Source organism: Drosophila mauritiana, chromosome 3R (assembly GCF_004382145.1).
Source record: "Drosophila mauritiana strain mau12 chromosome 3R, ASM438214v1, whole genome shotgun sequence".
In the NCBI taxonomy this organism is placed as follows: domain Eukaryota; kingdom Metazoa; phylum Arthropoda; class Insecta; order Diptera; family Drosophilidae; genus Drosophila; species Drosophila mauritiana.
In genome coordinates, this window is record NC_046670.1 from 20,037,208 (window position 1) to 20,061,300 (window position 24,093).

The window sequence follows — 24,093 nt, forward strand, 5'->3', positions numbered from 1 at the left end:
TGCTCCATTTAACTTGCACTCATGCATTAATTCAAACCGATTCCAGCCCGAATCGATCGATGGCCATATATTTTCTATCCCCTGGCACATAACTCATTGCGGCATTCGGCAATCAGCGCGGCCCAAAAGGAGCAAGAATTCGCATTAAAACGCAAATTTCGCCTTTTTGCAGCCGAATCTGAATTGGAATTGGAATTGGGATTGCAACTGGGCGTTGCTCGTACCAAAATTGTTGTAAATTATTCAGCGGACATCGAATGACTGGCAATGATGCGGTGATGCTCAACCTCCTCCAGTTCCATCTCCTCCGATCAGCCATCTCCCTGCTCAATCAATAAAATATGAACGTGGTCGGGACTGCGGGAATCTGCGGCAATTATGTTGTGTGCAAGAGATCAGGGTTGAACGAGCCACTGTATCCATTGATATGCTAAATGCAGGCCACCGAAAAATTACCAACTGACTGACTGACTGACTGACTTCGCTCCTAAATTATGCACTTCACTTGAAAAATGCATTAGCCCGTTCACCCAGTCGCCCGGTTGCCCGGATTTATGTGTCCGCCTGGATACGGGTGTATATATGTACATGTATGTATACAGTGGGGTACGTGGCTTGTGTGTCCCCAATCCGGCCGAGCTATTATCTATGCTGAGTCAGATGGGGGACTGAGCACATAAATTGCACATTTTCGTGCACACAAAATGGTAAATCAATTCCTATTACTATTACAGCCCAGCGGATGGCTATAAGCCGCCTGTCCGGACTTTGGGCTGGCACATTTCCGTAGCCGGATCCGGCTGTTCCCTGGCAGGCAGCGGGCCGAATCCATCAATATATAGCTGTGGCCAAAACTTTTGAAGTGGCCTAAGCCAAGTGCAGATGGAGCGGACTTTGCGCACGGAAATTGCATTCTTTGGCTGGGCGAAAAGTGTCACCAGGAGTCAGGAAAAAATCCGCCTGGCTTTGCAATCAGCATTGTGATTTGGGTACTGGGAATGGGCAAGTTAATTGCTCATATGTCCCATTCTGCTCCAATGAAATGGACTTATTAGTTATGGGCGAGTCATTAAAAGCGCTGTCACTGCCGCTGTCACATGCATAAATTACACCATAATCTCATTTTAATGGTTAATTAAATTACCATAACGGTCAGCTGTCAAAACTGATGTCGCACCGATTTCTGGGAGGAAAATTGGAAAATTGCAACAGCAATAAAAAGAATTATGCGATTCGTGCATTAAATAAACCATGGCAAGCAGCATTTTGCACGGAGCATCAGGCTTCAGGTTTCTGGTTTCTCTTTTCATGTTTCATGGCGGCAGGACAATAAACCCGGGGCCACCTGGAATGGAACGTGATCCCCGGAAAGGCCTAGCCTGCCCGTTATGTTTATGCATCATAAATGCATTTTGCAGCTGGCAGCCAACCGCAGTGCAGTCATAATACATTTGCAACAGCAGCAGCAGCAGCGAGGCTGCAACAAATTGGAACTAGTGCAAGGACTACGGCGCCATCCTGGCCAACAAAGGCCACTAAAATGTGCTTACCTATGTGGAAGAGATACACTCGGTTACATGGTTGCAATTCCTATTTATAAACAAAGGGCAGACCAAGTCGAGCACTCTTAAACAAAAAAAGAAAAGCCACACTCTGGAGGATTGTTTGGTGGCGGAGTGGTAACCATCTGATTGCTGGCATTTTTTATGTCCTGCATTTGGTAACCGGAAACGTGCATCTGTGGTTGTGGCTCAGAGATTGGAACAAGTTTATTACAAATCCCGGCACATAAACACGGCCCAAGGTGAGTGAGAGATCCTGGTGCCCGATAAAGGTGGAAAGTTATGCCCGGGATGCTGAAGGGATTCCGGATATGAAGGAAGCCAACGGGTCTAAATGCATTACGGAAAATCGATTATGTGCCATTCGGCAGCTGCAACTGCTTCTGCATTCTGCTCCTCTTCTGTGGCCATTAATCAGTCAGTCAGGCATTACTTGGCCAGAAATAGGAACTCAACTGAACCGGACTCACTGTGTTATGCGGGCAGAGCCACGCCCCTCCTCTCGCCTCCCCATCCCTTGCCCTGACCTAATGGGGGCAGTTAAAAGCTTTCAACTCCCAGTGAGCAATGTGCTCCGGCCACGCCACAAAGGCCACAGATATGGCACTGAATGCAGTCGACGATGAGCGTTAAATGCTCGCTTCGTAAACGCCAATCCTTTAATAAGCCGGCCACGCCCAGTCACACGCTCCCGCCCCCAAAGTGGCGTGCATTTTCACCGATTGAATAGTTCAATCAATTAGTTAATTGCAGTTCTGCTCGACCGGAGTGCACTGCACAAATCGAGGCACTTAGCAGCGGTCATTAGCAGGGCGAGTCCAGAGTCCTTCTGCGGATCCCCATTCCGGATATGAATGTGGGTGTGATGTGATTGCCAGGAAGGAGCCGAGTTTGCCAGCTGCCAGTTTGCCAGCTTACCAGTTGGCCAGTTTGCAGCTATTCAAGCTGGCCAGGAAACCAGATAGCTGGAAATGACACTGGCCAACTCCGAATCCGACGGTCTGACTCACGTGGTTTGTGGGGAGATGGGGAGAGTTCAATGGTCAAGACATTAGGAAATCCTTTTCATTTAAATAAATACCATGGAAATTTTATATATCTGATTTTATATAATGATAAAATAAAGTCACTAAGCTAGATATTCTGCAATTTGCTTAGTTTCCTTCTCTCTAAAATAGTTTAATTCTTTCATGAATACCACATTTTAGCCACGGTACTTAAAGAATTTAAAATTAATTTCAGCTTTGCTACATATTGCAACTTTTGTTGATTTAAGCGTGCTGTTTTTTTTTCGCTGTGCAGTTACAATTAAAAATCCTTTAGCTTTGGCAGGGAAAAGCTGGCAAACTGGCACTGCAATTCATTGCCACACATCACGACCAGCTGTCCGCCTTTCGAGGAGAAAGTGCAAAAGCGGGAGTGGCAGACAAGAAATTGTCAACCCATCCAACCCAACCCACTGCCCCCCACAGCCAGCAGCAGCAGGAGCAGCTAGCACACAGAGACCCCGAATGAAGTAGCGGAAAATGAAGTTTTTCCGAGTTACATCAGCAACTCCCAGACAGAGCAAACAAAAACTTAGCAAATTGCAATTCATCGCTCACGCAAAAGGGGCTAAACTGGTGGTGGTGGTGCTGTTCGCTGTGCCGCGCTCTTAATAGAAAATAAAAGCAAGGCAAAAATCATGTTTTATTTTCCGCTTTACCCGCTCTCCACGCGCCCGACATTCCCATTCCCACTGCCATTCCCTTTCCCATTTTCATTACAAGCCATTCAGACGGCGCACCCTGGATTTTCCTGGCAGCCATTACAGCCCAGCAAAATGGCGGCGGCACCCGGAAGTCGGCTGTTGCTCCTGCCCTCTCTGTCTATCCGCTGTGTGTGACTCTCGCTCGCACTCCCTTGCCCACTTTCTTATCCTGTCGAACTGCGCTGATGAGAAATGACAGGCAATAACGCCGTTAGCCGTGCTCCATCTGCATTTATCATAACTTTTGTGTGTTCCTTGCTTTGATGGCGCTGCTTTGGCCCGCGGTTATTGTTGCTGTTTGTGTTGTTGTTCGTGTCGTTGGGTTTTGTAATCTCTGTTCCCTGTAATTGCCCAGTGCGCTCTGCCTGTTGCCTCCTTATCAGTCTTACCACGCTTAGCTCTTCGTATTCATAGAGATTCAGCACTTCCCGGCGGCTTCAGCGCTCGTAAGTATGCAATGATTTCTGGCTCGTCTGTTTTCCTTTCCACTAGTTAGACTGCACTTTCAACAAGGAACATAACACTACTTTGGACCATAAATAATGCTTAATCTAAGCCTCTTAGACTTTAATGGCAGCAGTCATATGACTGAGTTACTTGCCACTTGACTTATTATGACTTATTGTGCCCTTTAGATTATACATCTATTTATTCGCACAAAATGCATAAAACAGAAGTTATAGGAAGTTATAATCATTTATTATTTGCATGCTTCTATTATTTAACCATTACTTTTAAGTAAGCGTAATAGTTTACTGCTCCTGAATCGAAATAAATTAAATATTCAATCGAGTAGTTTCTCAGCATACTGAATTTGCTTGTAATCTCCAACTGGGCCACACTTTCCATGCTGTGCAGTTCAGTACCAATTTTGAATGTAATGTAATTTATGCAGCAGCAAAGCCGATTATTTGCACCGGTCCAAAATGCATGCGAACAAAATTGTAATATATACACCCACAAACGAACAGCTAAATAAATATTTGATTTGCTTTATTGCATCTGGCTATTGGTAGCTGCATAATTGAACGACGAATGCGATTAATTGGCAAAGCAAACAGCATTCGAGGCCATCGAATTATGGGAATGCTAGGCTTAACAATCAAAATTAAAGCCGGGGGATTTTTAATGCGAGTACGTGTAATAATTATCCTTAACGAAGCGATAAATGTCGATCAATTAAATTATGACTGCTAATTAAGTAAGCATACAATTTTTACCGACGCACTTGCATTGCAGCAGCTTTATGGTTGTGCATCCAATTTGCAGGCCGAGTGGTCCACAATTTTGATGACATTCGCACAAGTTGTGAATAAAAACCGTTTCGAGTGCTTTCGCCTTGTGCAGGCAGTAAGCAGCACGCATACGCACTGTTGGCCAGCACTTTTTGTATATCGATGTCGACTGTGAGTGCAGTTTGCTAAAGTGCTTGCCAAGAGCTGAGCTCCTTTTTTCGTTCCACCTAATGCCTGGCGCACACACACACACACAAATTGAACCTCTCCAGGCGATGCAAACGCATGCCCTCCGGATTGTCCTTGAGCTGTCAGTCCGCCAGCAACCCAATTCCCATTCCATATTTCCATACTACCGAAACTTTGCCATGGGCTCTGAAAAAAGCTCGAACAAAAGAAAATGTTCGCTCTGGGCCGAGGGATATGGTAAATGGTAAATGGCAGAGGAGGATTATATCAGTTCTCTCGCTTTTTTTTTGTTCAGGTAATGCGCCCATAACGGATTAGGAGATATCCTCGGGCTTCCATTTCTGCAGTTCTGCAGGTTTTGGCTGCTCAACGCAAACAGTTTCCGGCGTTGCCCGGATAATTGTTACAATATACAAAATTTTCATTTAGTTTATTTGCCCAGCGACAACATGTCAGCTCAGCAGCAACATCGGCAAACAACAAACAGGCGCGCCCCCAAGTCACCATGGGCGAAAAGTGAATAATTTGGCATCAGATAAGTAGATTCGTGTTTTACTCGACTAAGAATGATCTACTTTAGCCTCTGTACAGACCCATAGACTCTATTCAAGTGACATTACTTTCGAATTATGCCGAAAACTTGCCATTTTTGGCCCATTGTGCAGCTGAACGAGTGTTTGTGCGCAGGAAACTTGTGTATTTATTTGACTTATGTGACGCTGTAAATGGGGGGAGCACGAGTTTGTACGACTGTGGGACTTGGATGTTATTTAAAATGCAGACATGTGTAGCCTGTAGTTGCTGCTATTGCTGCTGGTGCGCCATTAAAATCCCAGCAACATTGTTAATGAACTTTTAATGACTTTTTGTGAGTACACACACTAAAACAATATCAACTTTGGCCTAGCAGGGCGTGTATGCGACACAAATCAGAGGGCTTTGGTTTTGTGTATTTTTTCTCCCCAACTCCCTTTTTTTCTGTATGGAAACAAGCGTGAAATCTAAATGCGAAACAAACTTTTGACACACTACTGGGACAACAGACGCAGTGCAGCAGGAACACTATTAATATGCGAAATTTGAATTGGATTCGAGTGGCTGAAAGGCCCGAGGAGGTGCAACTTGTTTACCCGGAAGCCCACTGGGCGTGTGGGTGCCAACGTGTGCAGTGCATCTTGATTAACAAATCAACTGGAATTGGAATGCGATTGCATGCGATTCATCAGTAATCGGAAATCTTGGCTGCGGGCCAAATGGGGCCACCATCAATCCAGCCATCCAGCAATCCTGCAGTCCTGTTGCCCCCAAAGCAATGCGAAGCACTTTCGCCTCCATTTAAGGCAAATAAATCCATCAGCCAGGGGGAATCCCAAGTAAATGAGCCTTAAAGTGGGTTCACATGTACTGGAAAGTGATGGTAGATTGTTCACCAGTGCATGGAGTGGAATCCCTACCAATTTGGATGGCACAGAAATAGATTTCCACTCATTGTGCTATGAGCTGCAAAATTCAGTTTAATTTATAAATAATGCAGTGCAAGATAGAATTTACTATTAAGGGATGTCTCTTATGATTATTAAATTTATTAAATTCATCAAATTTGTTTCTCTTATAGAAATGTGGAGACATGAATATTATTATTGGCGGAAGCAATTGTAAACTGCAAGTCATATGTACTGAAATGTAGATAAGCCACCTTAAAAGTAAACAAATGCTTCTGATAAAACAGTTTATAGGCAAAACCGCATGATAAGAAATTAGGTTTAATTCCTGCTCGGATTTATTATCATGCCCTCTCTTTCGCTCGCTTATCGCTGATATTTAAACGCGCGCTTCTCACCACGATCGCACAGTCGACGAGGAGCCAGTGTTGCGAAAGGTGTGTTGTGCGTCTGCTCTCCGCAGTGGTGAACTACCGATCAGCTGATTGCAGCAAACAATTTAATTGATTTGTTATCAGCCGGCTAATTATTTACATTTTATAGAGTGCAAAATGAGTACCGCCAAGTGGGAGAACAACGAGGAGATTAAGATCTTTCGCGAATACCTTCGCATACCAACGGTGCATCCAAATGTGGATTACAGTGAGTTCCAATGGGCGTATATCTTTATGAGGCTACGATAAGAGTACCCTGATCTTTATGACCTTGCTATAAAATGTGTCTGCTATTTATAGCCGCCTGCACGGAATTCTTGAAACGCCAGGCTGCCAGCTTGGACCTGCCCGTGGAGGTTATCTATCCGGCGAACGAGCAGAATCCCGTGGTGGTGCTGAAATGGCAGGGTTCCCAGCCGGAACTGCCCTCCATCATCCTCAATTCGCACACGGATGTGGTGCCCGTCTTTGAGGAGAAGTGGACACACGGTCCCTTCAGCGCGGATCTGGATGCAGAGGGTCGCATCTTCGCCCGCGGATCGCAGGACATGAAGTGCGTGGGCACCCAATATCTGGGAGCAGTGCGAGCCCTTAAGGCCAGTGGCTATCAACCCAAGAGGACCATCTATCTGACTTATGTCCCAGACGAGGAGGTTGGTGGCCACCTGGGCATGCGGGAGCTGGTGAAGAGCGACTACTTTAAGAAGCTAAATGTGGGATTCAGTTTCGACGAGGGTATCTCCAGTGCGGATGAAACCTACGCTCTGTACTACGCTGAACGGACTCTTTGGCGTGAGTAGGCTCCCGCATACAAACAATTTAAGCTAGTCATGTTTTCCTGCAGATCTTCGATTCAAATTCAGTGGAACTGCTGGTCACGGATCGCTGTTACTTCCGAATACTGCTGGCGAGAAGCTGAACTATGTGGTAGGCAAAATGATGGAGTTCCGCAAATCGCAAGTGCAAAAACTGGCTGACGACTCATCCCTCGAAATTGGCGATGTGACCACTGTGAATCTCACCCAACTGAGGGGCGGCGTCCAGAGCAATGTGGTTCCCCCACTGCTGGAAGCTGTGTTTGATATCCGCATTGCCGTCACCGTGGACATCCCTGCCTTTGAGAAGCAGATTCGCGACTGGTGCGAGGAGGCTGGCGGCGGCATCGAGCTGGAGTTCGAGATGAAAAACCCCTTTGTGGAGCCAACAAAGATTGACTCGTCGAATGCCTACTGGCTGGCCTTTAAGAAGACTCTCGATGACCTGTAAGGATGAGAAGCTCTGACAAAAGGCATGGCTCTGATATCCTTTCTCGTTGTTTCTTTCAGTGGCCTCAAGACACGGGTTCGAGTTTTCCCCGGCGCCACGGACAGTCGTTATATTCGGTACGCAGGCATTCCAGCTCTAGGATTCTCGCCCATTAACAACACGCCCATCCTGCTGCACGACCACGATGAATTCCTGAAAGCCGATACCTATTTGCACGGCATTGAGGTGTACAAGAAGCTCATTCCCGCCGTTGCTGATGCTTAGCGAACTCAATTCAATTATGATATAATGCATTTAATGCTTCCTTGTCGATGTTTATTGTAATAACTTTACACAAGCAGGCTTATAAAAACCCACTTAAATAAACAATGTATGAATAAATAAGCCAGTCCGTGTTCCATTAGTGGTGAGCAAAAAAGAGGAAATTTAAATTTAAATGAATAAGTTTACGGTTTACTTCATGGCTTTGCTAGATAACATTAAGCTCTTAGCGCAAAGATGAAAACCCGCAAATTGCGGGCTCTTCTAATCAAGTAGCTTAAAGTCAACAACTGATAATGCCATTAAGTCAATCCACACTCAGACTTCAAACCAAACAATACGGTGGATTACAAGTCAGTACCTTTAGAACCGCGGAGCATTCAACTCAAAATGTGCACTTGCCCGGAACAATGGAAGAACGACGAGGAAATAATCATTTTCCAGGAGTATTTGCGCATTCCCTCGGTGCATCCAGATGTGGACTACAGTAAGGATTTGTTTTTTCGCTCCTTGGATTTTGTTATCCCTATTTCCCCTGCAGCTGCGTGCGTGGAGTTCCTAAAACGCCAGGCTAGCAACCTTAATCTTCCCGTGGACGTGGTGTATCCGGTTGTGCCTTCGAAACCGGTGGTGATTATGAAGTGGCTGGGCAAGCATCCCGAGCTGAAATCCATTATATTGAACTCGCACATGGACGTGGTGCCCGTGTTTCCCGAAAAGTGGACCCATGAGCCGTTTGGTGCCCACATAGACGCCCAAGGCCGGATTTATGCACGCGGTGCCCAGGACATGAAGTCTGTGGGATGTCAGTACATGGCTGCAGTCCGCGCACTCAAAGCCAGTGGCTATCAGCCAAAAAGGACCGTATATTTGACTTTTGTGCCCGACGAGGAAACTGGCGGACACATGGGCATGGCTGAATTCGTGAAAGGTGATTACTTCAAAGCCATGAATGTGGGCTTTAGCCTGGACGAGGGCATCGCCAGTGAAGATGACACTTATCCTGTATTTTACGCCGAGCGTACATTGTGGCGTAAGTCTTCCATTTGCATGAGGAGCAATATATTCTGATTCATTGTATACCCCTGCAGAACTTCGATTTAAATTCAGTGGCACTTCAGGCCATGGATCGCTGCTGCACAAGAGCACGGCTGGCGAAAAGTTTCACCATGTGATGGATAAGCTGATGAAGTTCCGAGAAACCCAGGTCAAGCTACTGGCCGAGGACTCCACTTTGCAGTCCGGTGATGTAACCACTTTGAACCTGACCCAACTCAACGGTGGCGTCCAAAGCAATGTGGTTCCCCCCGTACTGGAAGGCACTTTCGATATTCGCATAGCCATCAACCAGAATGCCGATGCAATGGAGCACCAGATTCGTGAGTGGTGCAACGAAGTCGGCGGTGGAGTGGAACTGGATTTCACGCTGAAGTGCCCCTCGGTGGTGACCAAGTTAGACGACTCCAATCCCTACTGGCTGGGCTTCAAAAAGGGACTGGATGAACTGTAGGTAAACAGAGATTGTGTAGTTTTCACTTCATAACTTGTTGAAATTTGGCAGAGGTTTGCGCACCCATACAAGAGTTTTCCCCGGCGCCACCGATAGCTTCTACGTCCGGCAGGTGGGGATTCCCGCTCTGGGATTTTCACCCATCAACAACACCCCGGTGCTGCTGCACAATCATGATGAATATTTGGGCGCCGACACCTATCTGCACGGAATTCAGGTGTACAGGAAGCTCATCCCCTCGATTGCTGATTCATAAAATGTTCAAGCGTAGTTCCACTCATACCATAAATGGAAATCAATATGCTACAAATGGTCTTATCGCTTATGAGTAATGTTTTTGGCTCGATGAGTGTAGGACCAAAATTAAATGTTTAAATGGTGTGACTACTTCAAATCATATCTACTTCACACACTGATAACAGGAATTTCAGACGAGAATTTGTTGTCATGGACTTTGCCCTCATGTAATATCCAACAAATCGTCACAACTATTGATATCGTTCTCAAAAACCAACATTCACGTAAAGGGGTTGTATTTTATATATACATCATAATTAGAAATAATTACACTAATATGTACTCTATTATCCTATCTAACCAAATACAAATTATAATAACCTATTTTTTCACAGACCATAATCGACGATGGTTGAGTTTTATTGGTATTATGTGAACTTTATCAAATTGGGCTACCGTTTGCTATCAGACATTTATTTTGGTAGAGTTTTGTACAAGAATATGCGCTGTTATCAATTCTATAACAACCGAGTTTGATAACAAACTCATTATTTGATAATAATTCGCAGCCAAGGCCACAAAACCAAAATCAGCCAACACAAAAATTTCGGTATAAGTTCATTTTTTGCCAACTAGCCGACATTCGAGTTTGGTGACTGGCAGCGAAAACATATCCACAAAATGAGCACCGAAAAGTGGGAGGACAACGAGGAAATCAAAATATTCCGCGAATATTTGCGCATTGCTACAGTGCAACCAAATGTGGATTACAGTAAGGATACCCAAAGGAATTCCCAGAAGAGCACAACTCACGTACATCTTAACTTCTAGCCGAATGCGTGGAGTTCCTGAAGAGGCAGGCCCACAGCCTGGATCTTCCCGTGGATGTCATTTATCCAGTGGAGAAGAAGCCCGTGGTGATCATCAAGTGGTTGGGCACCGAACCGGAGCTGCCCTCCGTCATACTGAACTCACACATGGATGTGGTGCCCGTGTTCCGTGACAAGTGGACCCACGATCCCTTCGCTGCCGATATCGATGAGGAGGGCAGGATCTTTGCGCGCGGTACTCAGGACATGAAGTCGGTGGGCACGGGATATCTGGGTGCCATCCGCCTGCTTAAGGCCAGTGGTGTCCAGCCCAAGCGCAACTTCTTCGTGACCTTTGTACCCGATGAGGAGATCGGCGGCGAGCTGGGCATGCAGGAGTTCGTCAAAACGGAATACTACAGCAACATGAATGTGGGTTTCAGTCTGGACGAGGGCGGCACCAGTGAAATAGATCTGTTCTATGTCTTCTATGCGGAGCGTATGCGATGGGGTAAGTAGTCCTTGAGCCCCAACTAGGACTAGAACTTGAACTATATCCCCTTTTTGGCAGGTCTTAAGCTGAACTTCAGTGGAACCTCTGGACACGGCTCCATGTTGCTGCCCAGCACTGCCGGCGTAAAACTGAACTATGTGCTCAACAAGCTGACGGAGTTCCGCGAATCGCAAGTTCAGCGGCTGGCCAGCGATCAGACAATCAACATCGGTGATGTGACTACCATCAATCTCACCCAGCTGAGCGGCGGAGTCCAGAGCAACGTGGTGCCTCCTCATTTCGAGGCTGTCTTCGATATGCGTCTGTCCATCACCCTGGATGTGGTTGCCTTTGAGAAACAGATCCACGATTGGTGCGAGGAGGCAGGTGGCGGCATCGAGATCTCCTTCGACGAGAAGGAACCCTACGTGGCACCCACAAAGATCGACGACTCCAATCCATTCTGGCTGGCCTTCAAGGCTGCCACCGATGAGCTGTAAGTCTAAATCGAATGTCCTATAATGCCTGTTCCTAATACGATTATTATGTTTACAGTGGCCTTAAGATCTACCCCATTGTCTGCCCCGGTGCCACCGACAGCAGGAACATTCGAGCTCAGGGCATTCCAGCCTTGGGATTCTCACCCATCAAAAATACCACCATGCGCATCCATGATCACGATGAGTTCTTGGGCGCCGAAACTTATTTGAAGGGCATTCAAATATACAAGAAGATTTTGGGCAACCTGGCCAATGTCTGAAAACTAAATCGAAATAATACATGAAAACCTTATCAAAATAAAGATTGATGATTTTGTTATAAGTTAGTACAAAACTTCCTGGCCTTTTATCTTATCTTAACGAATACTTTAATCAACTTGTATCTGAAGAATACAAGTTGCTATCCTTGCGACGGCAAGCAGATAATGAATGTATCTATATTTTGCTATATCATTTATAGATAGCAAGTTGGAAGACTCGGAAGCCCATTAAGTCCAAAATAATCACTTATTTTTTTCAAAGCGAAGGTTATCAATCAAAGCTTCGTCATTTTAATTGAATTTGTCATACTTTTACGATATGATGAAGATATTGATATTGATAATTGATTGCATAGATAATACTTAATGAACTACTTTCTGTTTAGTAAAGTTACTTATTCGGATAATAGACGTGTGGTTTTTGCAGATAAGCGCGTTACTATCGCAACCACATTCACTTTTGATAAGCATTTAAATTCCTTGACCATAAACATGAAAACAAACAGTGTGATTATAAAAGCGCAGACGATCTTTGTTGCAGCTCAGTTGCTGATGACAGAAGAGTGTCGAAATGAGCTCGGAAAAGTGGGAAAACAATGAGGAAATCAAGATTTTCCGGGAATACTTGCGTATACCCACGGTGCATCCAGATGTTGACTACAGTGAGGACTTAATTTATATTAATTCTTTAAAGTATCTGTTATAACTTTAAATGTCTAGCTGCCTGTGTGGAGTTCCTGAAACGTCAGGCTAGCTCCCTAAATCTTCCTGTTGAAGTGGTTTATCCTGCTGTTCAAACGAAGCCCGTTGTGATCATCAAATGGGAAGGAAGTCAGCCCGAACTATCGTCCATTGTCCTCAACTCCCACTCGGATGTGGTGCCAGTTTTTCGGGAGAAGTGGACCCATGAACCCTTCTCCGCTGATATTGATGAAGAGGGCAGAATCTTTGCACGGGGTACTCAGGACATGAAATCGGTGGGCACTCAGTATCTAGGAGCGATTCGCCTGCTGAAAGCTAGTGGCTTCCAACCAAAAAGGACTTTGTATGTAACCTTTGTTCCCGACGAAGAGACTGGTGGCCAGCTGGGCATGGCGGAGTTTGTTAAGACGGATTACTACAAGAAAATGAACGTGGGATTCAGTCTGGACGAAGGCGGCACCAGTGAAAGTGACGTTCATCATTTGTTCTATGCCGAACGTTTGCGATGGGGTAAGTTCCTCTAGGATGATGATGATGGATTTGGGACATTACCGTTTCGCTTTATGCAGGACTCAAACTGAAAGTCAGTGGAACTTCTGGTCATGGTTCCCTTTTGCTGCCCAACACGGCAGGAGTAAAACTGAATTATCTGGTCAACAAACTGACTGAATTCCGCACCTCGCAAGTGGAGAACCTTGCGAGGGATTCCAGCCTCAGCAAGGGCGATGTGACCACCGTGAATCTTACCCAGTTAAGTGGCGGAGTCCAGAGCAATGTGGTTCCGCCGCTGTTCGAGGCGGTCTTCGACATACGGATTGCCATTACTGTGGATGTGGTTGCCTTTGAGAAACAGATTCGTGACTGGTGCGAGGAGGCTGGTGGCGGCATTGAAATTGATTTCTTCCAGAAGGAACCTTATGTGGGACCCACCAAGCTGGACAATTCCAATCCCTACTGGTTAGCTGTCAAGGCCGCAATCGATGAACTGTAAGTACCTACTTAATAGTAACTATAATAGCTAATCGAAATCCTCCTGTGTTTTAGTGGATTGAAGGTTCATCCCATTGTTTGTCCTGGCGCCACCGACAGTCGTTTCATTCGAGAGAAGGGTACCCCGGCCATTGGATTCTCACCCATTATAAACACCACCATGCGGATCCATGACCACGACGAGTTTCTGCAGGCTGATGTGTATCTTAATGGCATTGATGTGTACAAGAAGATTATTCGCAATCTGGCTCAAGTCTAAACAAAATGTTTGAACTCCATGGATCGTTGTTATAATAAAGATGGGCTAATTACTTAATTGTGCCTCTTATCTTCATTTTAAAGAGTAATCTTATCAAACGAAATAGGTTCAAGAGTTCGGGGGGGAATTTTCTTGAAATGGGTTATGTATTTAACAAAAATGGTAAACTGATATTCGCAAATCCAGAACACCTGGGAGCTGGAGAGCAATCTCAACCGTGAGGATCTCATCCAGAAATAAAAGCCGATCCAAAAGTGATCATTACAAGTCCATTTCAATTTGAAATTCCGTGTTTATCTCAATATTGGTTGTTGATTCTTTGACCTTTGCTTCCTGATCAAGATATAAATCATTCTGATGGAAATTCCGTAGCAGATTATCAATTATACTGCTTGTTGTCACTACGTCGACTGCCATCCAAAGTGACTTGCAATTTATTCCGAATTGGAAGAGATCTGCCGCTCTTTGATAACGATTTTGTTATCATATACGCATAATCACTTTTGTGGAACGATCCAAATGCATATAAAGACGGCGGATGCCTTTAGCTGCTTATTTCTACTTTATCACCCTAACGTTTCATATTCAAGATGAGTGCCGAAAAATGGGAAAAGAACGAGGAAATTCAAATATTCCGGGAGTATTTGCGAATTCCATCTGTACACCCAAATATTGACTATAGTAAGGTCCTTATTTTAATATGTCCTTAAATGCATTAGCACTTTAAATTTTCAGCTGCTTGTGTGGAGTTTATTAAGCGTCAGGCAGATTCACTCAATCTCCCCGTGGAAGTAGTTTATCCAGCTGTTAAATCAAAACCTGTGGTGATCATTAAATGGGAAGGAAGCCAGCCAAAGTTGCCCTCAATCATTGTGAGCTCGCACATGGATGTGGTTCCTGTATTCCCGGAAATGTGGACCCATGAACCCTTCTCCGCCGACATCGATGAGGAGGGCAGGATCTTTGCACGAGGTGCTCAGGACATGAAATCGGTGGGCACTCAGTATCTCGGAGCTATTCGCCAGCTGAAGGCTGATAGCTTTCAGCCGAAGAGGACGCTTTATGTGACCTTTGTGCCTGACGAGGAGATTGGAGGCATCCATGGTATGGCAGCGTTCGTTGAAACTGACTTTTACAAACAAATGAATGTGGGATTCTGCTTGGACGAGGGTGGAACCAGTGCTTCTAATGTTCATCACTTGTTCTACGCCGAGCGTATACGATGGAGTGAGTAGCCCGTTCAGCTTTCACATCAGTTGATTGAACTTCCCATTATTCAGTTCTCAAATTGAAAGTTGCTGGAACCGCCGGTCATGGTTCTCTATTGTTGCCCGATACAGCCGGAGTTAAGTTGAACTATGTGTTGAACAAGCTGACGGAGTTCCGTGAATCGCAAATCCAGCGACTGAAAAACGACCAAAGTCTGAGCATCGGGGATGTGACCACGGTGAATCTCACCCAGTTGAGTGGCGGAGTGCAGAGCAATGTGGTTCCACCGCTTTTTGAGGCCATTTTCGACATGCGTCTAGCCATAACCCTGGATTTGGGTGCCTTCGAGCGACAAATTCGGGATTGGTGCGAGGAGGCAGGTGGCGGCATTGACATCGAGTTCCCACTGAAAGAGGCCTATGTGGCGCCCACCAGGCTGGATGCCTCAAACCCGTATTGGTTAGCTTTGAAAGCCGCACTGGATGAACTGTGAGTATATGTCAGATCCAACAGAGAATCTTTAATAATGTATCCTTTTTCAGAGAGCTGAAAGTTAAGCCGATAGTATGTTTTGCAGTCACCGATTGTCGTTTTATTCGAAAGCAGGGAACTCCAGCAATTGGTTTCTCACCCATCATAAACACTACAGTACTTATCCATGACCATGATGAATTTTTGAGGGCTGATGATTATTTGAATGGCATACAAGTGTACAAGAAGATTATTCCTAATCTCACTGAAGTCTTGTCAATGTCATCTCTCTGTCCAATAAAACTGTGTTGATATACCGAAATTTTAATGTTCTTAATTTAACATTTATTAGTCAAGCAATTCAGGTAATGTTGAGTGTACATAAAGATAAATCTGTCGTAACAATACACCTTGTTTAACCAAACACTTTAACGATATTAACACCGCCTTGGCTTTGATAAGCTTCTGAGGTAACAGATAAAAATGTAAAACCAAGTACGAAACCAACCCAGTTGCCATCAAATTTGTACTTCACCTTGGGGAAAATTGCATCATTGCTTTGTCTAGACGAAGGAGTGGTTGCTTCCAATAAGAACCAGCTAAACGGACCCTTCGGGCTGGGTAATATCTACTTAGTGCATAGATTGGAATTTCCTCCCAAATGGGCAACCAAACTGGTGTCTCTACTTCACAAAGGACTAAAAGTTCAAGCCTGTGTTTGTCCTGTCATGTGACAACTTTGGATCCCTGCCCTCGGGTTCGTCTCCATCAACTCAACTATACACTGATACTACTGGTGCTCGACCACAACGAGTGTGTCCGTCCAGGCGGTCTCCCTAAAACGAACTCATTTCGGCTTCATCCAGTGGCGTCGCATCGCGCATACGCCCCGTTTGCCCGCCGAACTAAGGGCTGTCATCGATGTGACAGCCAACGTATAGCGAGTTTGCGAGACACAACTGGCAAGCGGACGAGACAGGTGGTAGTGAGTTTTGTCAGTTAGTCAAACAAAATAAATTTTAAAGCCCCCATCACCTGGGAGCGCAGCGAGGGGTCGGGGTTAAGTTAAACTGCTGCATGTCAGTCTCTGCAAATTGTCAGTTGGGCAGCACTTCGGAATGTCTGACATGTGAGTGGTGCCAAGGGCAATAAATTATGCTGGGGCCGCAGAATGAATAATGGCAACATGCTCACGAAAGGACCCTCTCGTATCATACCCACTCCCCACCACATGCTGCACCCCTGCTTTTTGGCCATTTGTGTCCTGGCTGCAACTGTGACCCGTGCGTGCCGATTAGACATGTTAATGCATGTGTCAGGGCAATGAAATATGTATTGAAGGCAGTCCTGGGGGAGATGACCCCATCCTTGTCCTTTTGTGTGACCACCGCCCGGAATTATGACAATTTATCAGGCGAATGTCAGTTTTGAGGGGGGCTTAGGTGGCGGCTGGGCGGGTGTGCATTCCAAATGCTTTCCACGCAATTAACACTGACCATTAGTGGCGCCAGTTTGGCATAATGAGTGCAGTCGACGAGGTCCAGCCCTTTAACGCTCGCGTTACCGCTGGCAACTTAATGCATATCATTTTTACTTTTAATGAGCCGGTGGCAGTTGGCAGCACAGCGCAACTCACCTTCGTCCGTAGTCCTTCGTCCTTTCAACCATTTTTATTTTCTATTTTCGTCCTCCATCGCCTGCTGTCTGGTCCTCGCAGAGTGCACTTAATGCAGCAAGTTTTCGCAGCCCACCTGCCACGGACCACTTGAGAGCAAGTTCTGGGTTCCTGGTTCTGGTTTTTGGGTATCGCAGCTTCGAAGCTCTGGGCTCACACTCTTTTTCGCCGCTTTCTACTTTGCATTTTAAATTTCCGCCAACTTCCATAGGGTTTGTGCGGAGTGGAGGGGGGGCGAGCGGAAAGTTTGGCAACTTTTACATTTCAATTTTAATTTCTTTGGCCCACACTCGATGCAAACCTTAAGCCGAACCTGAGCGAAATTCTTAATGGCCCACTCACACTAATTAGGGCATCCAGAAGTTTCAGAGCCTTTAAAGATCTCCTCATGTTCTTGTTCTTTTCTTCGCGGCAAGTGCTTCACATTTGCATTTATTTCGGCAGCAGCCTCGATTTTTTTTTTTATTGCCATCCGAAGTTTATGACGAATAAAACCCAACAATCACAATGAAAAACTCGTTCCTAATTAAATTCAATTTACTTGTGACTGCTGCGGCTCGATGTCCCGAAATGGCAGGCTCTCAACATTATGGCCGTGCAATTAAAATCGCAGACTAAACGAGCTAAGGCGGGTATCTGTATTGTGTGTCTTTCTTCCAAACAGCAGGAGATACAATAAAAGCAATGTTTTCTAATATGCAATTAAATAAAACGTACATTGAACAGCCATTACATATTAATACTGCAATAAGTTAAATGCATTTTGGTAGTTGGTTTCATTTCTAAGATATTTGAGTGCCTATTTTTTCGACCTGAGCTGTATGGCTATATCCTATATGTACAACATATATTTCGCTGGGGACAGCAAAGTGTTCTAATGCGACACAAAGGAAATTGCCGCCGCCTTGTTTCCCAATGTTGCCACAGCTGCACAGTGGACCACACAGGTGACCGTTGCCGCATGAAAATTAATTTTAAATGAAGAAAAAAAGAGTGGAGGATATATAAGGCGCTCCAAGTGGAGTTTAATATGCCGTAGATCAAAGTCAGGCCGTAAACGAGATCCCATTTTCCACACACACCAACACACAGATATCCTGCCATTGTGACGCTCCAGAAGGAAGAAAGAGAACGAGCATCCGCATCCTGTGGCTGGGATAATAAACGTGGTTTAGGAGTTAGGACCACGTCCTGTAGCGACAGCAGCTGACTGAAAAGTGTCATTAAGGCGCAGGCACGCCCACACGCACTCACACGCTTAATAAAGTCAATTGAAGTCTGTGTGTGTGTGTGTGCGTGTGGCAAATAATTTATTTTGTCGTTAAGCTTAACTCCAGCCATTGCGGAAAAAAGAGAGGCAAACTAATTAACTTGTTTAGCGCCAAAGCTGCGCAATTTCTACGCTCGCAGCTTAAGCTTAAGCGCCACTGCCGCCCAACTAATGAGCTCCTGTGCGCCACACAGCCATATCTATATATATATACTATACTATATACTAGAATACAGTACAGCACTCGGTTGTGTGGGTGCGACATTAGGAGAGCGGGTTTTCCCGGCAAAATTCTTCTTAAAAGTTGCGCCTGATTAAGCCCTTGCGGCTGCATGGGTGAAAGTGGGTTTTTGGCTCTTGGGAGTCAAGCGTCTAGTTTTGCCACACGGTCTCTTCAGCCAAATGCCAACTTCCACTTGTGGAAATTTATTCAACTACTAGTAGTTGCTGGAACTGCAGTTGGGCGACTAATTGTTTATAATTTGTCTTCAAATTGCACAAAATAACTTAAATTTTTAAAAGAAAATTGTGATATATAAGTGTGTAGTGTATAATACTTTACTACAAAATGAGTAACAAAGTGAAATTTGTTGGGTAGTAAAATGTGTTAGAATTTAGTTCTTCGTACTTCTGGTTTATTTAACTCGGAAAGGTAATGCAAACTAGTAACAATCGTTAGAGACGAGCAATGTGGTAAGTATTTGTATTTGTTACCCGTCAAATGGTCCTTCCTTCGAAAGCAGGAATTTCGACAGCAGCATCTTTTCTTTCGTGGCAGAGCAAACTTTATTGCATACGCCAGGGCGCAATATGAGCCCGTTGCGGAAATGGCGTTGCAAGTTAAGCCAAAGGGGGCAGGCGAGGCAACAGAAACAGAACCCGAAACAGAAACAGCTCACAACATGCAAAAGCAGTGCAAACTTGGCTTTCTGCGTCCCTCGGCTGCGCTTCAACGCTTCGCGACTCGACGTCGTCGTCGTCGTCGGCCAGCAATTGCAATTTCATTTCCGTTCGCTGGCATTTTATTCCCTTTTTTGGCCGTGTTTGCAGTCGCCGTTTCGTTTATTTTCGTTATTTTCGAGAATAAGTATTTTCGACTGCTGTTTCAGCGGCAGCCTCGGCTTCAGTTTCTGTTTTTGTTTGGTCTTGTTTTTCATACTTGGCTGCTGCACAGACTTTCGCGCAGATACGTTGAAATTCTTGCATAAACTTTGTGCCGAGTAGCTATCTAATTGAAACGGAGCAAAGGAATGCAGTTCCCCAGTTGCACGGCTTGGAGTTGCACTTGCCGCGTGGTAACAAAGTGCAACAGGAAGTGGGAGCGGCGGCAGCTGCAATTGAATTGGCCACGAATATGCAAAATGAAGCTAAAATAAAAATTTAATATTCCCTTCCTGTGTGATTGGACTGAAGCTGAGTGTGGCACTGTTTTTTTTTCTCGCAACAAAAAATAAAACCAATAAAAGCAGAAAAACAAAAACAAGGAAGCAGTGCCTTCAGCTCGGCTTGCTGCCAACAGAAAGTCAATCAGCCAAGATTCTGTTCAGGCTGTCAAAGTTTAGACCCTGTTTTTCCACTTGTCATTGTCTGTTTCCGGTTTTCTAAGGCTCCTCGGCCCAGCCAGCTAATTGCAACTTGAATGGAAAACTTTTGGCCCGCCCGTGTGCCATTCAGTATGGGCTTTATTTTCATAGCCGTTTCACTAACAGTGTTTGCTTTTTTAGCCCCAAAGGCAGCAGTTCGTCATTGGCAAGCGCTGCGTATACGCAATATTATTTTTACAACTGTCAGCAGTTAGCCTGCAAAAACTTTGCCAAGAGCCAACTTTGCGGAGCGAGTATAAACTTTCGTTGACAATTTGTCAGGGATTTTTGACTATTTCGCAGGAACTCGAGACTCCAGTCCCGAGAAACTCAATGCTGACTTGGCGGCAGAGACAATTTTCTGAATTTGATAACTGGCGGAAAAACTTTGGGCTGAGCTTTTAGTTTTTAAGTTTTTTAAGAACATAATATCCGTCTTGGCCTCAATTTTCGCCGTTCACGTAGCCCGCCGCCTAATTGCATAATTTGTATGCGGGATTTTGCGGCTGACTGCAATTTTGTTGGAATAAAAAGTTTTATGCACTTCATGTCCCCGTAGTCGACGTTTCGTATTTGGCATTGTGTTTTGCTTTTGTGCCGTAAATTATTATCGCCTGTATCCCTCTGCCTGCTTTTGGGCCAAAGGATGTAACATCCTGCTCAGCTCTTCGTTACCAACTTGCCAACTGTTATTATCTGTCTCCCTGCTCGTTCGTACATTCACGGCTCCTTACTCGCTCGCTCTCTCTCTCTCTTTCTTTGTGTCTTTCTCTCTCGCCAGGATCCTAAATTCCGTGTGTGTGTGTGTGTGAGTGAGAGTTATCGCATACAAGCTATAAACTCACAGTCGAAGTAGCGAACGTTATAATTTATTTATGGTAATGCGTGCGCACACACACACACGCTGAAAATGTCTCTGGCAGAAAGTTTTATGTGCGCCATACCTCAGGACAGGACCTCGCACCACACCCAAAAAGTCGTTTCGTTTAACGTCCATGCCGAATCCCTTTATCTCGCTTTTAATTTTTCCGTGGCACCTTGCAGCTGAAATATTAAATCAACCTTTTTTTCCTCGCAAGATTCTCGGCTTTTTGGCACCGGAAAAATCCGCAAGCGCGACGCGACATGAGTTTCATTTTGGCCATGTCAAATGCCAATCACAACATGAAGAGAAATTTAATATAGCAAATTGTAATGTCAGGAATGTTCGTCAACAAAGTCAATATCAAGATGAGTTCTTTGTGCAAATTTGTGTAAGGGCAAGGGCAAACCAAAGCCAATGGCCGACGGCAGAAAGTCTGCGAGAAATGAGTGAAAAGCAAGGTCGCCAGCATCACGCATTACGTATACGCTGTGTGGGCCCGCAGGATATCTTTTGACTTCGTTTTTCGAGTGGAAAGCATTTTCATTTTAATACTTTTCATTGCGAAAGCTTATTGAATTTGCGAAAAACCAACCAAAATCAACGACAAAGTGAATTTTACAGGACCAACTAAGCTTTAAATGGGGAAGAAAGGACATAGTCAATTTTATAGTAAGTTCTTGCTGTTCAGACACTGAAATTACATCTAATTTTGTTACTGGAAGCCCCTATGGCGCACCACTTAGTTATACACTTTGAGGACATTTTTTGCTAGGCTTTTGTGTCAACCGCAGACAAACAATTAATATGCATAATTTGTAACGGTTTTCTTCGTCTCGAAATCTCAGCGAGACGGCTGTCAGCAAACCCACGCCGAGTCCTTGAATCCTGGGGCCATAAATAATGACAGCTGAACAGGCTGGCTGACGACACTCAACCGACCGCCAGACCATGCGACATACCATTTGACATGTGCTTAGCTGCCATAAAGCCCCACCAATGCCTCTGCTCCCCGATTGGGTTTGTGCCGAATATCTGGCCATTGTTTCGACTCGTAATTGATAGGCCAGGCGACAGATTCGCATCTTCAACTTGGTTTCGGGTATGGGACAAGCAGGCGGGCAGCCTCACCTCTCGAAAACTCATTAGTTGCAATATGTGGCCAGATATCGTAACTGGACCAACTCGTTCGGCCATCATCCTGCAGCTATTAATTAAAATTGCACAATTCTGTCTCAGGCATCCTTGGCTCTATGACTCTATGGCTCCATGGCTCCTTCGTTTCATGGCTATGAAAATGTAATATTTGCCCGGCAGTAAATACAGATGTTGCTGGAGCAAACAAGAACTGACAACCACACACACATACTAACACACGAGCAGAAAGCTCGTCTTACATAATCAGTTAAGTGGCACACACATATGTACGAGGATCTCAATGGCCGGTTGTAGTAGTTTCCTGCTGCAAATCCTCCAGCTGTTTGGGGCCTGCCACACAACAATATGAAAGTGAAAAATGAGTTTGCTCAAGTTTAGCTCCCTTCTCCACCGTTCGGTGGAAAAATATTTTAGTTTCGCCTTAGCTGACATCGAAGTTTTGTTGTCTCAAAACCAATTTGTCTTATTGGTGGGGTTCGCAGAGCAAGATTTATGAAACATGGTGCTCTGCTGCAGAAGAAACCATGTGGAGTAGCTCTTGGGCGGAACAAATACGTTTGCCCCGAATTCGAGTTAAGCGGTTAATTAGCGTTGATCAAAGGAAAAAACCAGACTCGCATCCTGCGGCCGTTCTATCGCATTACGTGTTCATGATTGCTCATTACAGGCGCAGAAAAGAGGTGAGCTTTTAATACCATAAATGATTCAAAAAACAAAAAACTATTATGCAAGTTAACAATTATCGGTCATTTAAAAGGGCAAGATAAACAGGGTATTAATCAATTGTTAATCTCCATGGTTTATAAATCACAATTTGTATGGGAGAAGAGTAATTGTATGCTAATTCCTCAGTTATAACAATTGATATTTAATTTTTTTTGTGTGTGTAAGCGATTGCAGTACTCTTTAACCTTAGCTGCCAGCCATTTGCCATTCGCAGGCAGTCCTTGTATTCGCTCGCACACATGCAGGCAATTTGCTAATGTGTACGTGCAGCAGGAGTCCGACTCCTGCCACAAAGAAATTAAGGAAGGGGTTGCGATTGGCAAGGACGCAGGCCACAATGCGATAAGGGAGACCATAAAGCAGACGAGAGCGGAATGCACAACAAGCCTGTTAAGTGGGCGTGGATGTGGGCGTGGGCCGGTGAATAAACGAGTAAAGTGAGTAAAGTTTGCAGCGGATTCATAAGTTTTCCTGCTCGTTTCGGTCGATTTTTTTCTTTTTTTTGGTTGGTTGAGAACAGGGAAATTGGTATGTCTAGTTCGAGTCATATTTTCTTCAGAGCAGTAGCTGTGTCACTCCTGGGAAATTTTGCATCGCACAAAAGGCAAGAAAATTGCTGGCTGCAGACATTTTTTGGAGCTGCCAGTTGCTCTGTTCCCTTGCTGTTTTTTCGGTTTGCTGGCATGCAATATGCAAATCTCTTTAGCCGGGCAACCGTGGGAATGGTCCTGCAAATTGCAATGCTAATGAAAGCCCAACGAAACGAAGTGCCCACCGAATGAGAACTTGTAGTCCGCACCTGAACTGAACTGTACTACTGAACTGCGCTAAGCGCCGGCTGAGAGCTCCTCCATTTGGACCGATTCCGGGCACCCTAAATAGGTGCTAATGCCGGGCCCAAATAGCCAGACAGCCGAATACTTATGTCGTTAGCTTTTACAGCCGTTTTTATAACTCCTCGGGCCATGATGTCCCTGCTGGCACACACACACACCACCACACAAACTGGCACCCAGAGATCCTATTTAGCATGATGCAAAGTTTCGCCTGCGTGCTGGCAATTTATGCAACAGTTTGACAACATAAAAGTTTATTACATAACTTGCACTACACACGGGTGGGTCAAACGGATGCTGAGACCAGACATTATCCATCTAGTGCCCATAAAAATGGATTTTAAGCCACTGACCAGAGGGAGGTGTTGGATCTACAAGTAAAGCTGTAATTTTGCCACATTCTG

The 24,093-nt window shown here is 45.0% G+C and overlaps 6 protein-coding genes across 7 annotated transcripts in view; 5 read left to right on the forward strand and 1 right to left on the reverse strand.

The window, feature by feature from the left end:
* Positions 1-24,093, reverse strand: part of LOC117145908 (proteoglycan Cow) — a 40,537-nt gene that overhangs the window by 12,690 nt on the left and 3,754 nt on the right. The gene's annotated exons all lie outside the window — the stretch shown is intronic.
* LOC117145913 (aminoacylase-1) lies at positions 6,597-8,262 on the forward strand. The gene is made up of 5 exons (XM_033311767.1): positions 6,597-6,615; positions 6,722-6,820; positions 6,913-7,404; positions 7,457-7,874; positions 7,938-8,262. Exons 2-5 carry the CDS (start codon positions 6,730-6,732, stop codon positions 8,140-8,142), a joined length of 1,206 nt encoding a protein of 401 aa, XP_033167658.1. The 5' UTR covers positions 6,597-6,615; positions 6,722-6,729; the 3' UTR covers positions 8,143-8,262.
* LOC117145909 (aminoacylase-1) lies at positions 8,449-10,258 on the forward strand. Its single transcript, XM_033311764.1, has 4 exons — positions 8,449-8,626; positions 8,681-9,172; positions 9,231-9,645; positions 9,701-10,258. The coding sequence occupies exons 1-4, from the start codon at positions 8,530-8,532 to the stop codon at positions 9,903-9,905; spliced, it is 1,209 nt and encodes a 402-aa protein (XP_033167655.1). The 5' UTR covers positions 8,449-8,529; the 3' UTR covers positions 9,906-10,258.
* Positions 10,535-11,967, forward strand: LOC117145912 (aminoacylase-1). Its single transcript, XM_033311766.1, has 4 exons — positions 10,535-10,658; positions 10,718-11,206; positions 11,267-11,684; positions 11,744-11,967. Exons 1-4 carry the CDS (start codon positions 10,568-10,570, stop codon positions 11,946-11,948), a joined length of 1,203 nt encoding a protein of 400 aa, XP_033167657.1. The 5' UTR covers positions 10,535-10,567; the 3' UTR covers positions 11,949-11,967.
* On the forward strand, positions 12,512-13,956 carry LOC117145911 (aminoacylase-1A). The gene is made up of 4 exons (XM_033311765.1): positions 12,512-12,610; positions 12,669-13,160; positions 13,220-13,637; positions 13,695-13,956. The coding sequence occupies exons 1-4, from the start codon at positions 12,520-12,522 to the stop codon at positions 13,897-13,899; spliced, it is 1,206 nt and encodes a 401-aa protein (XP_033167656.1). The 5' UTR covers positions 12,512-12,519; the 3' UTR covers positions 13,900-13,956.
* Positions 14,490-15,891, forward strand: LOC117144981 (aminoacylase-1). Its single transcript, XM_033310450.1, has 4 exons — positions 14,490-14,580; positions 14,635-15,126; positions 15,180-15,597; positions 15,651-15,891. The coding sequence occupies exons 1-4, from the start codon at positions 14,490-14,492 to the stop codon at positions 15,889-15,891; spliced, it is 1,242 nt and encodes a 413-aa protein (XP_033166341.1).